At 40.8% G+C, this 19,114-nt stretch overlaps 1 protein-coding gene across 1 annotated transcript in view; it reads left to right on the top strand.

Moving 5' to 3' along the window:
* Positions 1-19,114, top strand: part of LOC128684121 (MFS-type transporter SLC18B1-like) — a 130,631-nt gene that overhangs the window by 25,957 nt on the left and 85,560 nt on the right. The window contains exons 2-7 of the mRNA XM_070090174.1: positions 228-473; positions 3,248-3,510; positions 4,470-4,565; positions 7,665-7,738; positions 8,008-8,155; positions 8,725-8,884. Of these exons, the coding sequence (XP_069946275.1) occupies positions 254-473; positions 3,248-3,510; positions 4,470-4,565; positions 7,665-7,738; positions 8,008-8,155; positions 8,725-8,884 (961 nt within the window). The 5' untranslated portion in view covers positions 228-253. The remainder of the gene's footprint in view (positions 1-227; positions 474-3,247; positions 3,511-4,469; positions 4,566-7,664; positions 7,739-8,007; positions 8,156-8,724; positions 8,885-19,114) is intronic.

Genomic DNA, 19,114 nt, shown 5'->3' with positions numbered 1-19,114 from the left:
TCTCAAAATTTGAAGACAGGAAATATAAAAGTTAGAGATTTAGTGTACTGCTACCACTGATTAGAAAGTTCTGGATCTTTGTTACGAAATGTTACCCAATATCAACCTTTATTTATTCTTAGGTAATACATTAGCAAATATTTATATATAAAGAAACCCTAGGGAAATTTAGTAAGAGTTGAATGTGTGAAAAGTATATGCCAGTTATATTTTATAATTACCGTCAGGTGTTACCATCACTGTGGCCCGGTGTATGATGGACGGGCGGCAGAGTACAGGACCAGCTTCACCATTATTAACCCCTGTGTACACGGAACACGTCCCAGTTACTGCAGCCTCTCAGCACGTCAACTGTTGTGAACCTTATTCAGACACCCTCGTTTCTTCTGTGCCCCACCAGCTCCATACGACCAATATCAAACCTATCTTCCCTGAACTGGGAATCACCTGCAGCAACACAGAGAACAAGACGGGTAATATCGAGTCTTAAGTCAGTTATGTGAAGTAAATTACAGCTTAATGTTATACTAATAATACTGAATAACTGCGCCACGTGCAGAGGACGGAACTGGAGTAGCAGACGTCCTCTAATGTTGATTATGGTCACAGTGCGTCTAGTACAGGGCTCCCCAAACTCCAGCTAGACACCTTCATGAAGTTGCAGACCCCTTAAACATTTACTCTATGAATATAATTTAATAAATAGTACTTTAATAGTGCAAATAATAGATACCTGGTGGGGGGTTCGGGGGTCAACGCCCCCGCTACCCGGTCCGTGACCAGGCCTCGTGGTGGATCAGGTTTTCATCAACCAGGCTGTTACTGCAGGCAGCCAGTAAACCGACGTGCTAACTACAGCCCGGCTGGTCGGGCACTAACTTCAGGTTCCTGTCTAGCTCCTTGAAGATAGCCAATGGTAATCTCCCTTATATAGCCAGAGAGGAGGTTGAACAGTCTTAGGCTCCCCTGACACTAATCTTGTTCTTAGTGTACTCGTGGCGCCCCTGCTGGTTATTGGGGGATGGTTTAGCGCGTTTTTGATCATTCATTGGAGGATGTTGCATCTCCTGCCAAGTCTTACTTTCGTAGGCATAAAAATAATGACTTCATAAAAAAAAAAGGTAATATTTGAATTATGAACAATATATGATTTAACATTGCCATTTTTACTGAAGCTGTTGATATTAACGGGAAGGATGAATCTGATGACTGTCGCCAAGGGTACTGATACTTGGTTGGAGGGACGAGGGGGGGGGGGGGATTGGAAGATCACGTATACAACACAAAGCACATCCCCAGCATTTATCGACCCCTTCGATAGACCTATCGATCTATCACCAAAGTGGTAGATATTGACCACTTTGTTCAACCTTGCCTGGTGGGTCATTCATATAGACGGAAGTTTTCACTTTACATTTGCTTATTTAAAAAAAAATGGGGAAAAAGCTTCATAATTGTGATTCTTAGACCCAGTAATATATGCTTATTTAATATATTGTATAGGCTGATTTTTATGAAGGAATGATAGGAACAGTTAAAAGGTGATACACGGGAAAAGAATAAGTTTGGACGATTTCCCTACTGTTCGTAGAGGCAGAAAATCTAATAATCGCCCCCCCCCTCATTCATAATTAGGAATATTTATTCTATTAAATTTGACTAAATTTTGATTGTCTATCAGCGATATTGATCACTTCGCTGTCCCACTTATGTGCAATTTTTCTTTTATGATTTTTAAATTTCATTGATATTTTCTAAGTAATGTTTTAAATTAGTTATTGAATGTTCATATTTTGAGACGTCGGTTTTATTACTAGTTATCTTGTTTGATTTTGTGTCGAGTCGCGTGGTGCGCACAGTGTCGAGTCGCGTGGTGCGCACAGTGTCGAGTCGCGTGGTGCGCACAGTGGCGAGTCGTGTGGTGCGCACAGTGGCGGACCTACATTTTTGGGGCCCTGAAACTTGAACTGTTAAACAATAAGATAATTTTCTTTGTCCGCAAAGGTTTCATTCGACTAATTAATAAAACCCAATATTTCGGTCCATGGCTTGTTAAAATATGTTAGTGGTTCTGGAGAAGATTATCTTCCCTATTGTCCAACCTTACACCTGAACTCCTAGGATAAACAGAAACATTAAAGAATTAACACATCGGTAGTTTACCACCAAGGTACGATGACCAGGAAAAGAAAAACTTTGATCATTCACTGCCACTGTCTTGCCAGAGGCGCACTTACACTACAGTTACTAAACTGCAACATTAGAGAAGAAATACCAGATAAAAAGCACACAGGAAAGTATAGTAGTGTGTATACTGAATGTAAGTAAGTCTATTATTTGCAAGGCCTATGGTAGTTACTTGGGTATCACGTACAATTACCCAGGGAGGTTAATTGTTAGAGATGCAGTGATATCGTCACCATTATTTAAATAAACCCTTTTATGCTGCTTCATGAACCCCTTTCAATTTTCTTCAGGAAAATGCTTATTGAAACTCCCCGAGGGAGGGGGGGGGATATTAGAACGCCGGCGACGCTTCATCAGTTTTAACCATGTTTGTTGCATACACATTCAGCCGCACCCCAACTGGTACTAATCTCGACTCGAAAATTTTGGAATGTTACCCAAGTTACATTTTTTGTAGTGCATATATAAATATAAGAGTACTTGAATGCTGTTAATGGTATAGTATATGATGTAAAATTGATTAATGTACGAGTTGTGGTTAATACCATTGAATTAAGATTTATCCCGCTAAGGTCTGTAGTTTGAACCTCAGATGACCAAGAAACTAGACAGGTAGATTCATTGTGGCTATACTTAAAGGTCGCCCATAGATTTTGGGAAAGGGGGGGGGCACTGCTTTGACAGCCCGGTTCTAAACAACGGCTCAATATGATTGGTCTGATCAGCCAGGCTGTAAGTGTTAGCCACACGCAGTCCATTACATGTACTACAGCCCAGATGATCATGAACTGACCGGAGGAACTTCAAAAGTTCTTACTGAAAACCGGTATTGGTTTGTTAGTAATTACTCTTGCAGTGAAGGCGTTGAGAATTTTCTTTACATTTGGAGTGTTTACAGGCGAGTACAATATGAAGTCACTCTCACTTTAGGTTTTCTTTGTTCTTTTTTTTTTTTTTTTTGTCTTATTCTTCAAGTTATTTTTTCTACTGGTTAATGCTGGGGAGGCGGGGGGTTAGTCATTTTTTGTTAAAGGAACTTAATGCTAACAATTATATGCAGATACTGACATAGAAAAGGCTCACAACTTCAGAAGGAAACCATCAGGAAAGAAATGGTTCTCAAACCGGAGTGGCTGGAAGAGAGCCTGGAAGAAATCTAAGAGTGAAGACCATTTGGAAAAGGAAGAAGATAGTGCTGGGCAAAAAGCAAAATCATCAGTTTCCTTCAGCAGAAAACAGTGGTTGCTGCTGATGGTGCTTTGCCTGGCTGGCCTCACTTCTTCATTCGCAGTCTGTCTCTTCCCTCCTTTCTTTCCTCGTATTGTGAGTCTCTTAAAGTTTTCACTAATAAAACCATTAATTCTTATTGACAGGCCTGTTAATTCTTGCCTTAAAATATTTGGGCTATTTCATAGACGTTTGTGATCAAATTAGTTCTTAAGCATGTATAAATTTTTAATAGTGACTTTTTTTTTTAATTGCTTGTGTATCAATTATTTATAAGTATGAATTTTCAAATTCACAACTAAGTGACTATCGTTTATAATAATACCAGGATTTATAAGTTTAATGGTAGGTGTATTTTAAAGGTCTTCATGTCAGTACTGTAAGCTTTGCCATTCTCTTCCTCCCGAGTTAGTCTTGCACTTTCCAAATTAATTTAATATTCTACAGTTGTGGCTGCTGCGAAGTTAATGACATATTTCGAGCATATAAAATCAATTTCGTGGTGGAAAATCTGACTAATTTTTTCCTCTATTCACCACTAAGCTTCACACCTTACTGTAGACGGTGTAAATGCAAGCAAACAAATCTTGATTTTGTCTGCCTTATTTAAGTTTCCTTGCCTGAAAGTATTTGACTTAATTTATAAATGGTTTTAAGTATCTTCTGGTTTCCATGTTGATATGAAAACTTGTATATGGTTATTAGATTTTTTTAAACTTGTAGTTTAGCAGAACTTTCATAGTAGTGTATTGGTATAGGTGTAGTAATAGTGTGGTGGCGACAATGTTAGGATAGTTATATATGATGCTGTATTTATGATGCTGTATTTATGATGCTGTATTTATGATGCTGTATTTATGATGCTGTATTTTGCGGAAGTTTACTGAAGGTTAACACGTGTAGTTAACCCAAGCACTCTTATTTCTGCATATCATAGTGCAGACTGATTAAAGTATATGCTAAATAATGCAAATGCTTTATCTAGTATTCCGAGTTTGAGTAATATATAGTATTGACTGGTTATGGTGTGTATAGTCTTAGTCTCATTATGACAGGCTCAGGAGAAGGGCTGTTCCTCTACAATATTTGGCCTCATCATTGGCACTAACTGCTTAACTGCCTTCCTAGTTACGCCAATTGTCGGCAAAAAGGTTAGTTGTATTAATGTTGTATTAATGTTAGTTGTATTAATGTTAGTTGTATTAACGTACTACTCCAGCAGATTCACTGACACAAGAAGAGATTCTGGGGACCCACAAACTGAAAAAAAAGAAGAGTATTGTTCTAACTAAACCTCATGAAACACCACTGCATCCCACTGATACAGCTAACAAGATAAACGACTTCTCAAACATAGGATCTAATCTCGCCAGTTAAATCCCACGTACCAATGCCCGTGCCGGGGACTGCCTGGATGGGAATTAACCAAATTCCTTCTATCTTGTACCAACTGAGCCCACGGAAGTCACTGAGATTATAAAGTCACTTAAAAATAACTCTGGGAATCTGCCTCACGTCCCACCATTATTGTACAAGCGAGCAGCCCATGTCCTTTCGCATGCTATTACATTACTTTTTAAACAAGTCACTAGAAACTAGCACTTTCCCGACACTACTCAAGACAGCAAGGGTTACACCAATACATAAAGGTGGTGACCCTACAGACGTAAACAACTATAGGCCAATATCAAACCTACCATTGCTATCCAAAATCTTCGAGAAACTTGTGCACAGGAGACTATTCATTTATAACGTCACAAAACATACTCAACCCCTGCCAATTTGGATTCAGGAAAAATAAAAGCACTAATGATGCAATTATAAAAATGCTAGACCTGCTTTACACAGCATTGGAAAATAAGGAATATCCGCTAGGAATTTTTATTGACCTAAGAAAAGCATTTGACACAGTAGACCACGGCATCCTACTCGACAAACTTGACCACTATGGTATAAGAGGCCATGTGCTTGCATATTTTAAATCCTACCTTTCTAATAGGTATCAGTATGTCCCCATTAAAGACACAGCCTCATCAATACGGCCACTTGATACTGGAGTTCCGCAGGGAAGTGTCGTTGGACCCCTGCTCTTCCTCATTTACATCAATGATCTTCCAAACATATGCCAACACCTGAAACCCATTCTCTTTGCTGACGACACGACTTGTCATCTCCCACCCTAATCTTGCCACCCTTAACACCATTGTTAACGAGGAGCTGCTCAAAATATCAACTTGGATGACAGCTAACTACATGATAACCACCTGGTGGTTCACAATTACTCACTCACTGACTATAAACCCAGAAATACTAATCTTAATCTTAAAATAATAAATCCTAACTAGTCATAAGTTTGCCTATGATACTCAAATATAGACACTTTGTATTGTGCCAAAACAAAAGCATTCACATTGCTAAACTCACAAATTATGATGTAGTCACTTAGCCTTAATACCATAATCTGTAAGGATTTAATGTTAAGAATTAATCTAAGTCTGCTCGAAATGCCTAGCCATGCTAGGTGTCCTAGTGGCCCCCCTCTGTAATTAGTATTTTATAACATGTAAACCACAAAATACCCAAAACCTGTAAACCCTCACATTGTAACCATTATAGAGAATAAACTTGAATGTTTGCTACAGAAAGTTATTGTGATTTATTATGTGAGCAAATTACCTGCCTGAGGTTTACAGGGTATTACCTGAATTATTACAGGCAAGAAGTCTGGGTGAGTTAAGTAGGACTTAAGTCACACTTGGTCGCCGAACTGTAATTCCCTCGATGCCCACTTCACCACTCATAGAAAGCTAGACCTGTGATATTAAATTAATAATTACAATATTAAACATTAATACCAATAATGGTAAATTACAAAATAATGTAAGCGTGTATATGATGAGGCTTGCTAGGTACAATAAAGAAATTCATATTACCACTTGCCATTTAATTACTGTAGATGGATCACACAACACCTGCCTAACACCTAGATCCTACACTGGCCAGCTAAAGATCTAAATGCAAGGACTAATGGCACCCTTCCCAGTGAGTGATGTTTGTATCCCTTATTCCCTGCCATCCACACGTAATTCTTGAGGTCCTGCAAATTTCCTGTCCCAATTCTTCAGCAACGGACATAACATGGGTTCCTAATTACAAATTCAGGCCATGAAACCACAATTTGGCCACGAAGACGCCAGATTATTAGTTGAATTTTCCATGACGACCAGTGCCCACAAATTACAAATGGTGTGTCCTATTTTTGTCCTTGTTGCCGAATTGTAAAGGTTTTCCACACTATCCCAATTCTTCGGCAGGAACATATCAGCAATTTTTAAATGACTGATTGAGGCAGTTCATGTACTGGCAGGGTGGGCAAAATTGAACAGAGTTTGGTCTCGTTCAAGTAAAAAGTTTTTAATACAGTTAATTACTCGCTGTCATGAAAATGCCTCTACTTGAAGCAAAGGTAATTTTTCATTCTGAATAATTCATTTTGCTCATTATTTCTCTGGTCATTGTAAGAATTAAGGGCTGGTCATGGACCGGGCCATGGGGGGGGGGGGGTGTTGACCCCGGAACACCAAGTATCGAATGGGTGATAATTTCTTTGGACTGTCTACTGGATATTTCTGCTGTCAATGTTTGTTTTTTAATTTAGTTGTCGTACACATTCCCAAACAGGACGGTGTTTCGGACTTGGTTTAAAATGTTTTCAAAGCAGTGTTGAATTATCCCTAACATATCTTAGTCTGCTCTGAATCTGCCTCTGATTGGTTGTATAAAATAAAAATTTTGGTAATAAGCTTTTACTGTCAGTACTGTAGACTCGCTTGTGATGTCAGGTACCATAGTGTAAATTAATAACTTTGATCCTAGCTTGTAGTGCTCATTTAGCTGCCTCTGATATGCCTAGTCACAGTATATTTACACGTCTCTGAAAACAAAAATACTTCCGTTGACTAACGAGGCAATCTATAGGAAGTTTATTATTGCTTGGTTTAAGACTAGCAATGTTTACAAAAACTGATTGTCCTGACATGACTCGTAAGACTAAAAAAGAATGAAGATTTTATTTACTTGTAAAGGTTGCAATGCGTAATTACAATTTTGATTTAAGTACAAAGAATGCCACTATCATGCCTGGGCATTTCGGGCACTGGATTTTACTCTTAACATACCTTGGTAGCTAGGCATTTTTTTTAATGGCATCAGATCTTCAAAATAATTAATTTTATTAACTACGTTTGCAGCTAAAGACGATTGGAGTAAAATTTGCCTTCAGTGCTGGTCTGTTTTGTAGTGGTGGCTGCTGTGTCCTCTCGGGGTGAGTTCTACAATTTATTTAAAGTTTAATAAAGCTCAGCTTTATTGGCTCTTTTAAGACTATTACATTTGGGTTATTCCTTCATTTATCCTAGTTCTTTTAACTTGAATGTTTAAAATTTGACAATGTTCTTCCCAAAGTAAGTCTGCTAAATTGACATTATTGTATTTTTTTTATACTTAATGTGCCTCTGGACATTTATATATAAAAATATAAAAAATACATTTTTTTCTAATACTCTGTTTCTTGTATAATAAATATATGATCAGGTTCCTTGAGTGGATGCCAGAAGGATCGTTGTTTGTGATCATGGCCATAGCTATCAGGATGACTCAAGCTACTGCTAATGCCGGTATCAGCACTGCAACTTTTGCCTATATTGGTTTAGAGTTTCCTGACTGTGTGGCTAAAGTCTTTGTAAGTTTCATAGACTAGCAGTTTATTTTACTGAAAGTGACAAATTTATTAATTTCTAAAGATTTTTTTTTAATGAAATTAGCAAAATTATTAGGTATCCTATTCAGTGTCCAATTTTTGTTACCCCTTTAAATTGCAGTTGTATTTTTCGCATAACCATTACACTGTCTACTCTTAAGACATAAATTTACTTGGAGGAAGGACAGGTATACACAAGTAAACAGTTTGATGTTGCATCGGTAATAAGATTTTATGCTGCAGTTGTTAGTTTTAGGATAACTGTAAGAAAGGCCCAACAACCCAGGAAATATATTTGAGGTAATAGCCTGGGCTATTGCTTAGAACTAGGAACGAATTACGGATATATTTTAAATTGCAGTTAATTTAGAGTTGTGCAAATGGGTCATAATAGCAAAATGGTATTACTAAATTATACAGGTAGTTGAAATTTCTTACGGCAGCTAAATTCCAATTTTTTTGTTTAAAGTCCTATCCCAATGGTTCAAAAGCTTTGCAAATCATAACTGCTGCATAAGAAAGGATGAATTTTAAATAAATGCATTTTCCAGGCCTGGACAAGGACGACAATGAATTTGGCGCAGATGTTTGGGCCAATTCTGGGTGGAGCTTTGTTAGAGCTGGGAGGCTTTAAGATGCCCTTCTTCATCATGGGGACCATCCAGATGGCCATGACTCTGGTGTCATTTTACTTTCTCCCAGACTACTATGGTTGGTATGCTTTTAAGAAATTCTACATCAACAATAAAAACTCTCATTACCCAGTTTAGTTGGAAAATAAAAGTAATAACTGATGTGTCATTAACGGTTGCTATTAAAGTTAAGAACAGTTGGTATGGCCACTAATTAAAAAGGCGCAGGGTTACTAAAAGTATTTATAAGGCTGGGTGCCGAAGAGGGGTCGGAGTCACTGTGGCGGCTCGCCCGCAGACCTGCCACTCACTGGATGTTTTTCTCGCCCCCTTCCTCTTTCCAATGCTCATTACTTTTTACATACCCCAAATTTGTCCACCAACCCTTGCAACTTCTCAGTCTCCCAAAAGCAGCGTCTTTGGCAAAAGGCAACTGACAACTTCCACTGTCTTAATATTGTCTTGCAATCGCATACCTTTAACCAAGACCCCTGGAGTTTATCTGGAGAGGGTTTAGGGGTCAACGCTCCCGCAGCCCGGTCTGAGACCAGGTCTCATGGTGGATCAGGGTCTGATCAACCAGGTTGTTACTGCTGGCCGCACGCAAGCTTACGTATGAACCACATCCCGGTTGGTCAGGTACTGACTTTAGGCGCCTGTCCAATGTCTTCTTGAAGACAGTCAGGAGTCTATTGGTAATCTCCTTATGTATGCTGGGAGGCAATTGAACAGTCTTGGGCCCCGGACACTTATTGGGTTGTCTTCCAGTGTACCCGTGGTGCCCCTGCTTTTCATCGGGGAAATGTTGCATCTCCTGCCGAGTCTTGCCTCCTTAGGGAGTGATTTTTGTGTGTAGGTTTGGTGCCAATCCCTCCAGGACTTTCCAAGTGTTTATTATCATGCATCTCTCTCGCCTGCATTCGAGAGAATGCTGATCAAGGACCTTCAACCGTTCCCAGTAGTTTAGGCGCCTTAAGTGCCGTGAAAGTTCTTTGTACACTCTCCAGGTCTGCAATGTTGCCAGCCTTGAAGGGGGCCGTTAGTGTACAGCAGTATTCAATTCTCTTACAACCTTATCTATAAATATATTAAACAACCTACTGTTACTTTAAAATAATCTCCCTCTTACATACCCTCACCTGAGCCTCACTATCCCCTTAAAAACTAACTTTCACTAATCTGCCACATTTTCCATACACTTGCAACATCTGCCACATTGTTCATATCCACCCCATCATATGCCTTTTCCAAATCAATAAACGCAATGAAAACTTCTTTACCTTTATCTAAATACTGTTCACCTGTATGCATCCTATACCTTCCTAAAGGGAGCGGTTAGGTTCACGGGGTCGACTTCTTTATTTTTCAACCGATTACGTTCATTTTTGGTGTACTATTAGAAGCTTATATAAAACCTCCTGTGCTGAAGTTTCAATCATATCGGCCAAAAAGTAAATGAAATATGCAAAATTTACGAAAAATGCATTTGGCAGGGGAGTCCTACTCAGTGGTACTTGGAAAAGTGGTTTTGACACTTGCTGCTGATAGAACCCCTCTAATTCCATCACTGTAAGTGTACCAATTCTAAAATAAACCTTATCTTCATGCTAAAAAAAAATAAGTTTCATAACTTTTTTTGTCATATTGGAAGATGTCGGTCTTGTTGCCCACATAAATCTAAAAATATTTGGGATAGTTCAGAAAGGTACACTTTACCTTGTAAAGCAATCATTCTCCTATGTTTGTTGTGAAAATCAAGTAAATTCAATCATAAATAAAGGTGATCTTCCCCTAAATAGGTAAATAACTTACTTTCGAGATATAGGCCGAAGCGCGCGGCACCCCCGCTGCCCGGGAAATATTTTTTTCCCCGAAAAATTCGCCTTATTTTACACTTTTTCCGCGGCCTACGAGTGTTTATTACAGTTAACCATTGTAAATCCGTTTTCTCTCATCACTGATGAGAGAGGGCGGACCCTCTCTTCACCTTCAGGGGAAATATCGATAGAAATTTTCTCCTCGGAGCATCATATTATGCTATATATTATTTTTTAAGGTGTACTTTTTATGTTTATATGCTATTATTATATTGCATTATATCATAATAGATCAATTGTGATAGATAAATAAGCCTTATAATTGATATTAGCGTGGGTATGGAATATTTTGTTGGCTGGAGGTGTCGGCCATTTTGGGTACTATACCCAGGGTACGTGATTGGTTACTTGATCATATTAGCTCCGCCCACTCTGGCATGATCTCGGATGGTGAATTTATTATATTAGACAAAGATATAAGAAAACGATAAAAATAACACGGGGAAAAACGTAAACAAAGCCGAGTCAGCGCTTCTTACGCAATATGACGCGTCAGCACTGTCACCATGCCTGTTATAAATGGCTGTAATTCCTTTTAGAAACATCGTACAAGGATAATAATTATACCAGAGTGTAGCCAGAAAGTTCAGCTATTTTTTGGTAACAATTCCATTTTCATATTTTTTTCGAATGTTTTTTTTGCTCCGCGCGCGTGAACCTGGCTGCTGCCTCATGATAATCTCAATCTGTGATCCTGCTTTCCGTCTTACCCTTAATTCTCTCAATAATTTCCATGCACCTTACCAGGTATACTATTTTAAAAATTAGCTTTAACCGTCCATACTACTGTATGACGTGGCACTACGACTGGGGAGCTTTCTTAGGATAACCCATTAATGTCCTCAATACAGTCGCCTGTTTAATCTGGAAGCTAAGATTTTTTTAACCTTTTTCTTTTTAACACATCGGCCGTTTTCAATCAAGGCAGGATGACCAGAAAAAGAAGACTCTTATCATTCATTCAATCATTATCTTGCCAGAGGCGTGCCTACACTACATAGTTAAACTGCAACATAAAAACACTTGTCGTTCAGAGTGAAGGTACTGTACTCCCCGCCACCAGAACTCAAGTTTCGCTAACAGGTTTCCCTAAATCCCTTCATAAAAGTAACTTTGCTCATACTCCAATAGCACGTAAAGTCAAAAACAACTCTTCCTCACTCGCTCTTACCCGATACGCTCACACGCTTGCTGGAAGTCCAAGCCCCTTGCACACAAAATCATTTTCCCCTCTCTCCAACCTTTCCTAGGACGACCTCTACCCTCCTTCCACTACAGATTTATATGCCCTTCAGGTTATTCAATTTTGTTCAACCATCTCAACAACCCTTCCTCTGCCGTCTGGATAATACTTTCGGAAACCTCCACACTACCACCTAATCTCCAAATTAGTAATTATCTGCATTAAATTCACACAGCACAATGCCCTCAGAATGCCCTCTCCACTGCCCACAAGTTCTTTGTTGCAACATTCACCACACATGCTTCACACCCATATAAGAGCATTGGTACCACTATACTTGTATATTCTCCTTTTAATTCCATGGATAACGTTCTCCACATACACCTCCCAAGCTGGTAAAAAAAAAGTTCTATTAAAATTCGAAACCAGCCTACAAAGAAACAACCTACTAAAAACATCCATTTCTATGAAAACTGTTGTATGCGTCAATGATTTCCTTACCAAAACAAGACAAAACCTCAATTATCGGCTAAGAAAATTATGCCATGCTCAAAAAATCCACTATTGCTTTGTCAGGGACGGAAAATTCGCAATTAGGAAACAGCCCATAGGGAAGAGATGCTTCATCTCTACGGGATACGACCTTAAAATATCCCTGAGTGAGGCTGGGTTAACAGACTCGAAGTGAGGATTATACCCACCGTCCACGACTAGTGTTATGATTTGCCTGTAACGGTTGCATACAACCACTGTGACATCACACATCCCTGTCTAAGGTCAGTAAAAGTAGACCTTAGACAGGGATGTGTGATGTCACCGTGGTTGTTTAATATATTTATAGATGGGATTGTAAGAGAAGTAAATGCGAGGGTCTTGGCAAAAGTTAAAAGATAAAGAATCACACATAAAGTGGGAGTTGTCACAGTTGCTCTTTGCTGATGACACTGTGCTCTTGGGAGATTCTGAAGAGAAGTTGCAGAGATTGGTGGATGAATTTGGTAGGGTGTGCAAAAGAAGAAAATTAAAAGTGAATACAGGAAAGAGTAAGGCTATGAGGATAACGAAAAGATTAGGTGATGAAAGATTGCATATCAGATTGGAGGGAGAGCGTATGGAGGAGGTGAATGTATTAAGATACTTGGGAGTGGACGTGTCAGCGGATGGGTCTATGAAAGATGAGGTGAATCATAGAATTGATGAGGGGAAAAGGGCGAGCGGTGCACTTAGGAGTCTGTGGAGACGGAGAACTTTTTCCTTGGAGGCAAAGAGGGGAATGTATGAGAGTATAGTTTTACCAATGCTCTTATATGGGTGTGAAGCATGGGTGATGAATGTTGCAGCGAGGAGAAGGCTGGAGGCAGTGGAGATGTCATGTTTGAGGGCAATGTGTAGTGTGAATATAATGCAGAGAATTCGTAGTTTGGAAGTTAGGAGGAGGTGCGGGATTACCAAAACTGTTGTCCAGAGGGCTGAGGAAGGGTTGTTGAGGTGGTTCGGACATGTAGAGAGAATGGAGCGAAACAGAATGACTTCAAGAGTGTATCAGTCTGTAGTGGAAGGAAGGTGGGGTAGGGGTCGGCCTAGGAAAGGTTGGAGGGAGGGGTTAAAGGAGGTTTTGTGTGTGAGGGGCTTGGACTTCCAGCAGGCATGCGTGAGCGTGTTTGATAGAAGTGAATGGAGACAAATGGTTTTTAATACTTGACGTGCTGTTGGAGTGTGAGCAAAGTAACATTTATGAAGGGGTTCAGGGAAACCTGCAGGCCGGACTTGAGTCCTGGAGATGGGAAGTACAGTGCCTGCATTCTGAAGGAGGGGTGTTAATGTTGCAGTTTAAAAACTGTAGTGTAAAGCACCCTTCTGGCAAGACAGTGATGGAGTGAATGATGGTGAAAGTTTTTCTTTTTCGGGCCACCCTGCCTTGGTGGGAATCGGTCAGTGTGTTAATAAATAAAAAAAAATAGTTGCATACTGCCATAGAATTTATTACCTAAAATTCTAATACCCAAATTACTTTTGAATGTCACTGATGTATTCAATGACCATTCTACCTCAGTCTTAATTGTGCTTAAGATCTACAGAAACTATTTTTATTTTATTACCTCAACTTCATCAAATATTTGCAAGTTACCACGTGATTGCCTATCTTATTTTAATTGTAAATTACTATAGCATTATCCTTTTCAGCTATTATTGCCCTGTTTTATTTTAGACTTTATTTCCCAATTTTATTTTATACTTTTCTTAACCTATTGTTGCCAGATTTTCAAGCTTGTATATTCAACTCCAACTTTATTATCTTGTGTACCATCCTTTTTTTTTTTTTTTTTTTTTTTTTTTTTTTTTCCCCCCCAACAAGTCAGTCGTCTCCCACCGAGGCAGGGTGACCCAAAAAAGAAAGAAAATCCCCAAAAAGAAAATACTTACATCATCATTCAACACTTTCACCTCACTCACACATTATCACTGCTTTTGCAGAGGTGCCCAGAATACAACAGTCTAGAAGCATATACGTATAAAGATACACAACATATCCCTCCAAACTGCCAATATCCCAAACCACTCCTTTAAAGTGCAGGCATTGTACTTCCCATTTCCAGGACTCAAGTCCGACTATATGAAAATAACCGGTTTCCCTGAATCCCTTCACTAAATATTACCCTGCTCACACTCCAACAGATCGTCAGGTCCCAAGTATCATTCGTCTCCATTCACTCCTATCTAACACGCTCATGCACGCTTGCTGGAAGTCCAAGCCCCTCGCCCACAAAACCTCCTTTACCCCCTCTTTCCAACCCTTTCGAGGACGACCCCTACCCCTCTTTCCTTCCCCTATAGATTTATATGCTTTCCATGTCATTCTACTTTGATCCATTCTCTCTAAATGACCAAACCACCTCAACAACCCCTCTTCTGCCCTCTGACTAATGCTTTTATTAATTCCACACCTTCTCCTAATTTCCACACTCCGAATTTTCTGCATAATATTTACACCACACATTGCCCTTAGACAGGACATCTCCACTGCCTCCAACCGTCTCCTCGCTGCTGCATTTACCACCCAAGCTTCACATCCATATAAGAGTGTTGGTACTACTATACTTTCATACATTCCCTTCTTTGCCTCCATAGATAACGTTTTTTGACTCCACATATACCTCAATGCACCACTCACCTTTTTTCCCTCATCAATTCTATGATTAACCTCATCCTTCATAAATCCATCCATCATAAATACCATCTTACTATCATATTACTTAAAACCATATCATTGCCATTTTTTTTTTATTTTATTATACTTTTTGCTACTTTAATTTGTAATTTTTCCTTATCAATTTATATCTAGTTATACTTTAGTTCATGTAAACAACTTACATTAGTCTTCGTGCAATTACAAGTGATAATCTGGTGCTATTTTTAATTTGTAATTTTATCTTGTTAGTTTATACCTAGTTGTACTTTAGTTCATTCTAGCTCAATACAGTCAACACCAAATTCATTATGTTCATTAGTTACTACACTATTTGACTAATTTGCATTAGCTATATGCTTGGCCAAACATCCCACTACAAATATCAGTACTAGAACTCGCCACACAGTACAGGATATAAAGAATTACTATTTAAATTTAAAAGATGAATGATCACGTCGACCCTGATCTAAACCTACATAATCTAACACCCAATCAAAATTTATTGGAAAGTAACTGCCTTTATTACACAGCATCACAAGCCATCACTATCCTAAATACTGCTAAAAGTCTAGCAGTTCTTAGCTACAACATCAGGTCCTTAAGCAAACCCTATGATAACCTGGCACTCCTTGATTCCCTAAAGACAACCTTCTCCTGTATTCTCACTGAGGCCTGGCTTAAGCAGGACACAGTTGATATCTACCCACTACCAGGATACACAGCAATCCACAACTGCAGACCATACCAAAGTGGGGGTGGTATTGCAATCTATTATTCAAACCAACCTCTTCAAGGGGGGCTCCTTGGCGTGGTGAAGAGGCTCTTGGTCTGAGGAATTAGGCCTGTCAGTCTCCTTCCTCAGACCGAACCTAATTACCCCCCTTCCCTCTCCCATCCTCCCCATCCTCCCCTTTCTCCTTTCCTTCTCCTCCTCCCCACCCCTTCCTTTTTGGCCTTTGGGATTTTTTCCCACAGGCACGCTAGTTCCTAGGTAGGGGAAAGGGTACCGGGGTCCATCCCATTCCGTTGAGGTTCTTGGCGGTGGCGTAGTTTGCTATGGAATCTGGATCACCCGGGGATGTCCCGATCCCTCTACGGTATCCTGGAGGGTGGCTTTGGGTGTCTTTCGGGCGACGGGTGTATCTCTGGAAGCCACCTTTTGGATTCCGGGGGTGGTGGCCAAAGGAGGTATGCTTTGTGGTGGATATCCGGCCGCCCTCTCTTTTGTCCACCGAGGTAGCTCGGCAGATGTGAGGTTGCTATCCCGGATTGCTGGTTTACTGGCATGATGGATAGGGTATGGCACGGGTTCCATGCTGCAGCTGCGCTACTTGCGGTGCTGAGGTCCTCTTGGGTGCGGAGGGAGATTTCTGGCCCTTTCATTCCTCCTAGGAACTATCCCTCCCCTATCCCCCCTTTTTTTATTTTTTATTTTTTTTTCTTAAAAACAAAAAGAAAGGAGCAACCTAACCATGGAAGCCCTAGTCCATGAACCTGCTACCCCCGGGCCCCTTCTTGATACCGCACCACGTTCTGACCCCGCCTCGTCTTTGGACCACTCTTCGGACACTCCTACTGCCTCTGTACCTCTTGCTGGTGCCGTTTCCTCACCCGTCTCGACTGACTCCTTCGATTTATCTGACCTCTCTCCTTTGACTATGCTTCCGGCCTCTCCCTCTATGGTGCGGCAATTTTCGAATCGCCGGCCCGTTCCACATCGGACCAACTCTGGTCCCACACCTAAATGCCAATGACAATTACCTGCTGATGATACTTCTCCACCTTCTTGTTCTTCTCAGAAAAGATCGACATGTCCTGCACTCCCTTTCCACACTCAGTTTCAGAATGCACAATGGACTAAATTCTCCACTTTACGACCGACTTCCTCTATTGCCTATCTTTCCGACCATAGTATTGGCAAGGCACTCCTACGCCATGTTGGTAAAGATATTCCTTTTCATGCTCTTAAGAGCGGTACGTGCATCATCACTGTACAGAATGCTACCCAAGCTCATGATCTTTCTCTTCTTTCCCATGTCGATATTGTTCCTGTCACTATTGAAAAACATCATTCCCTCAATTCTTGTAGTGGTACAGTCATTCTGCCCCATACCATAGTTCAACAAAAATTTCCAGACATGTGGCAATGACATTCTTGAACAGCTGGAACTCCAAGATCTCCCAATCCTCAAGGTAGACACTTATGTTATGGCTCGTTTAACTTTTGACAGTCGTGAACTCCCATCCTCAGTTTATGTAGCAGGACATCGGTTACAAGTTCGAAAGGTGATCCCTACACCACAACAGTGTAGAAATTGCTGGCGATTTGGCCATCTAGCAAGACATTGCAGATCTATTGCCGAATGCCTAGTCTGTGGTGCCGATGACCATTCTAATACGTCTTGCAATCGACCTCCCTCTTGCCTTAATCGTCATGAGGCTCGCCCTTTGTACTCTCGCCGTTGCCAAGTCTACTTAAATGAGTTTACCTGGAGTTTACCTGGAGAGAGTTCCGGGGGTCAACGCCCCCGCGGCCCGGTCTGTGACCAGGCCTCCTGGTGGATCAGAGCCTGATCAACCAGGCTGTTACTGCTGGCTGCACGCAAACCAACGTACGAGCCACAGCCTAGCTGATCAGGAACCGACTTTAGGTGCTTGTCCAGTGCCAGGTCTCCCTTATGCCATGGCAGTTTCTCCTCTCCACCCCAAGGGAGACTATCTCGTGTTTCTTGTTCCCGTTTGAAAACGTCCCCCCACTTCTGGGGTCCCATCTTCTGCAGCCTCCTCTGTGGTTACCTCTCCCATAGTCACTCCTGTATCTAATTCTTTTGCTGTCCTGGGCTCAGACATCCCTACTTCAACGCCTCAGTCTGTTGTCGCTTCGTGTTCTCCCTCACAAGCCTCGGTATCGACGAGATCTTGTACGACACTTCCTCCCAATTGTCCTTCTACTTCTCAAAAGTCAAAAAAAGGTCCTTTAACCCCTCCTTCCCTTCTTCCACCTCCTCATTTTACCTTCCCTGTCTCTGTACCTGGTTCTTAACCTCTCACTGGCTCTGTTAAAAGTGTAGAGGTTCACCCTCCTCCTTGTACTGTACCTTCCTCCCCTGTTCCCTCCCAAGTTTCTTCCTCTTCTGCCACCTCCCAGGTTTCTGCCTCTTCTGTCCCCTTTCATGCTTCTCCAGTTCCCTCCACCCTTTCGCCCCCCATCCCTACCTTGGTACAGTTCGATTCTTTACTCATCCTCCCCCTACCATCTCCAGTATTGTCTCCCATACGACATCTCTGAATTCCAAAACACTTGAAGCAATCTCTGAATATATTGCAGAGACCAAACCATCAATGGACACTGATCCACCCTCTGTTCCTTCTCTCTCCTCTCCTCCATCTGCGCAACTCCTTTCTTCGCAGCGCACTGTTCCTTCGCTGCTTGAACGTTTTCCGCTGCCTCCGCATATGGACTTTTCTAACCCCTAGTCCGTAGGAACCCTTACCTGCGGATTTCAGGTATCTTTATCGTTGCCAATCATAGCCTATTTACAGTGGAATATACGTGGCCTCAGGGGTAATCGGGGTGAGCTTCAGATGTTACTCTCCCAGTTTTCCCCTGTTGGTGTTTGCTTACAGGAACCAAAATGACACTCTGCTGTTATCTATCCCATCTCAGGCTATAATTTATTGTATTCAGATCCTTTTCCTGATGGGACCTTTAATGAAAGTGCCCTTCTTCTATGCACTGATATTCCGTACCATCAGCTATTTGTTCATACTTCGCTGCATTACACAGCAGCCCGTATCCACTTGCATAGGTGGTATACGCTCTGTTCTTTATCTCTCTCTCTCCTAGTTAGTTTAATATGTTTATTATGCACCCCATACCCATCCTGTGGGCGGTAGTCAAAAGATTACAGAGGTACATAATTGGTCCAGGGACTGGACTCCAAAGTTTTGACAGCTGAGCAAGTTAGAGGCAATGAACTCACAATTTACAAAGGTAATGAACTCACAATTTACAAAGGTAATGAACTCACAATTTACAAAGGTAATGAACTCCAGGTA

This window comes from Cherax quadricarinatus, chromosome 3 (assembly GCF_038502225.1).
Source record: "Cherax quadricarinatus isolate ZL_2023a chromosome 3, ASM3850222v1, whole genome shotgun sequence".
NCBI classification, from domain to species: domain Eukaryota; kingdom Metazoa; phylum Arthropoda; class Malacostraca; order Decapoda; family Parastacidae; genus Cherax; species Cherax quadricarinatus.
Note: the sequence above shows the minus strand (reverse complement) of the source record. Positions and strands in the feature narration are given on the sequence as shown.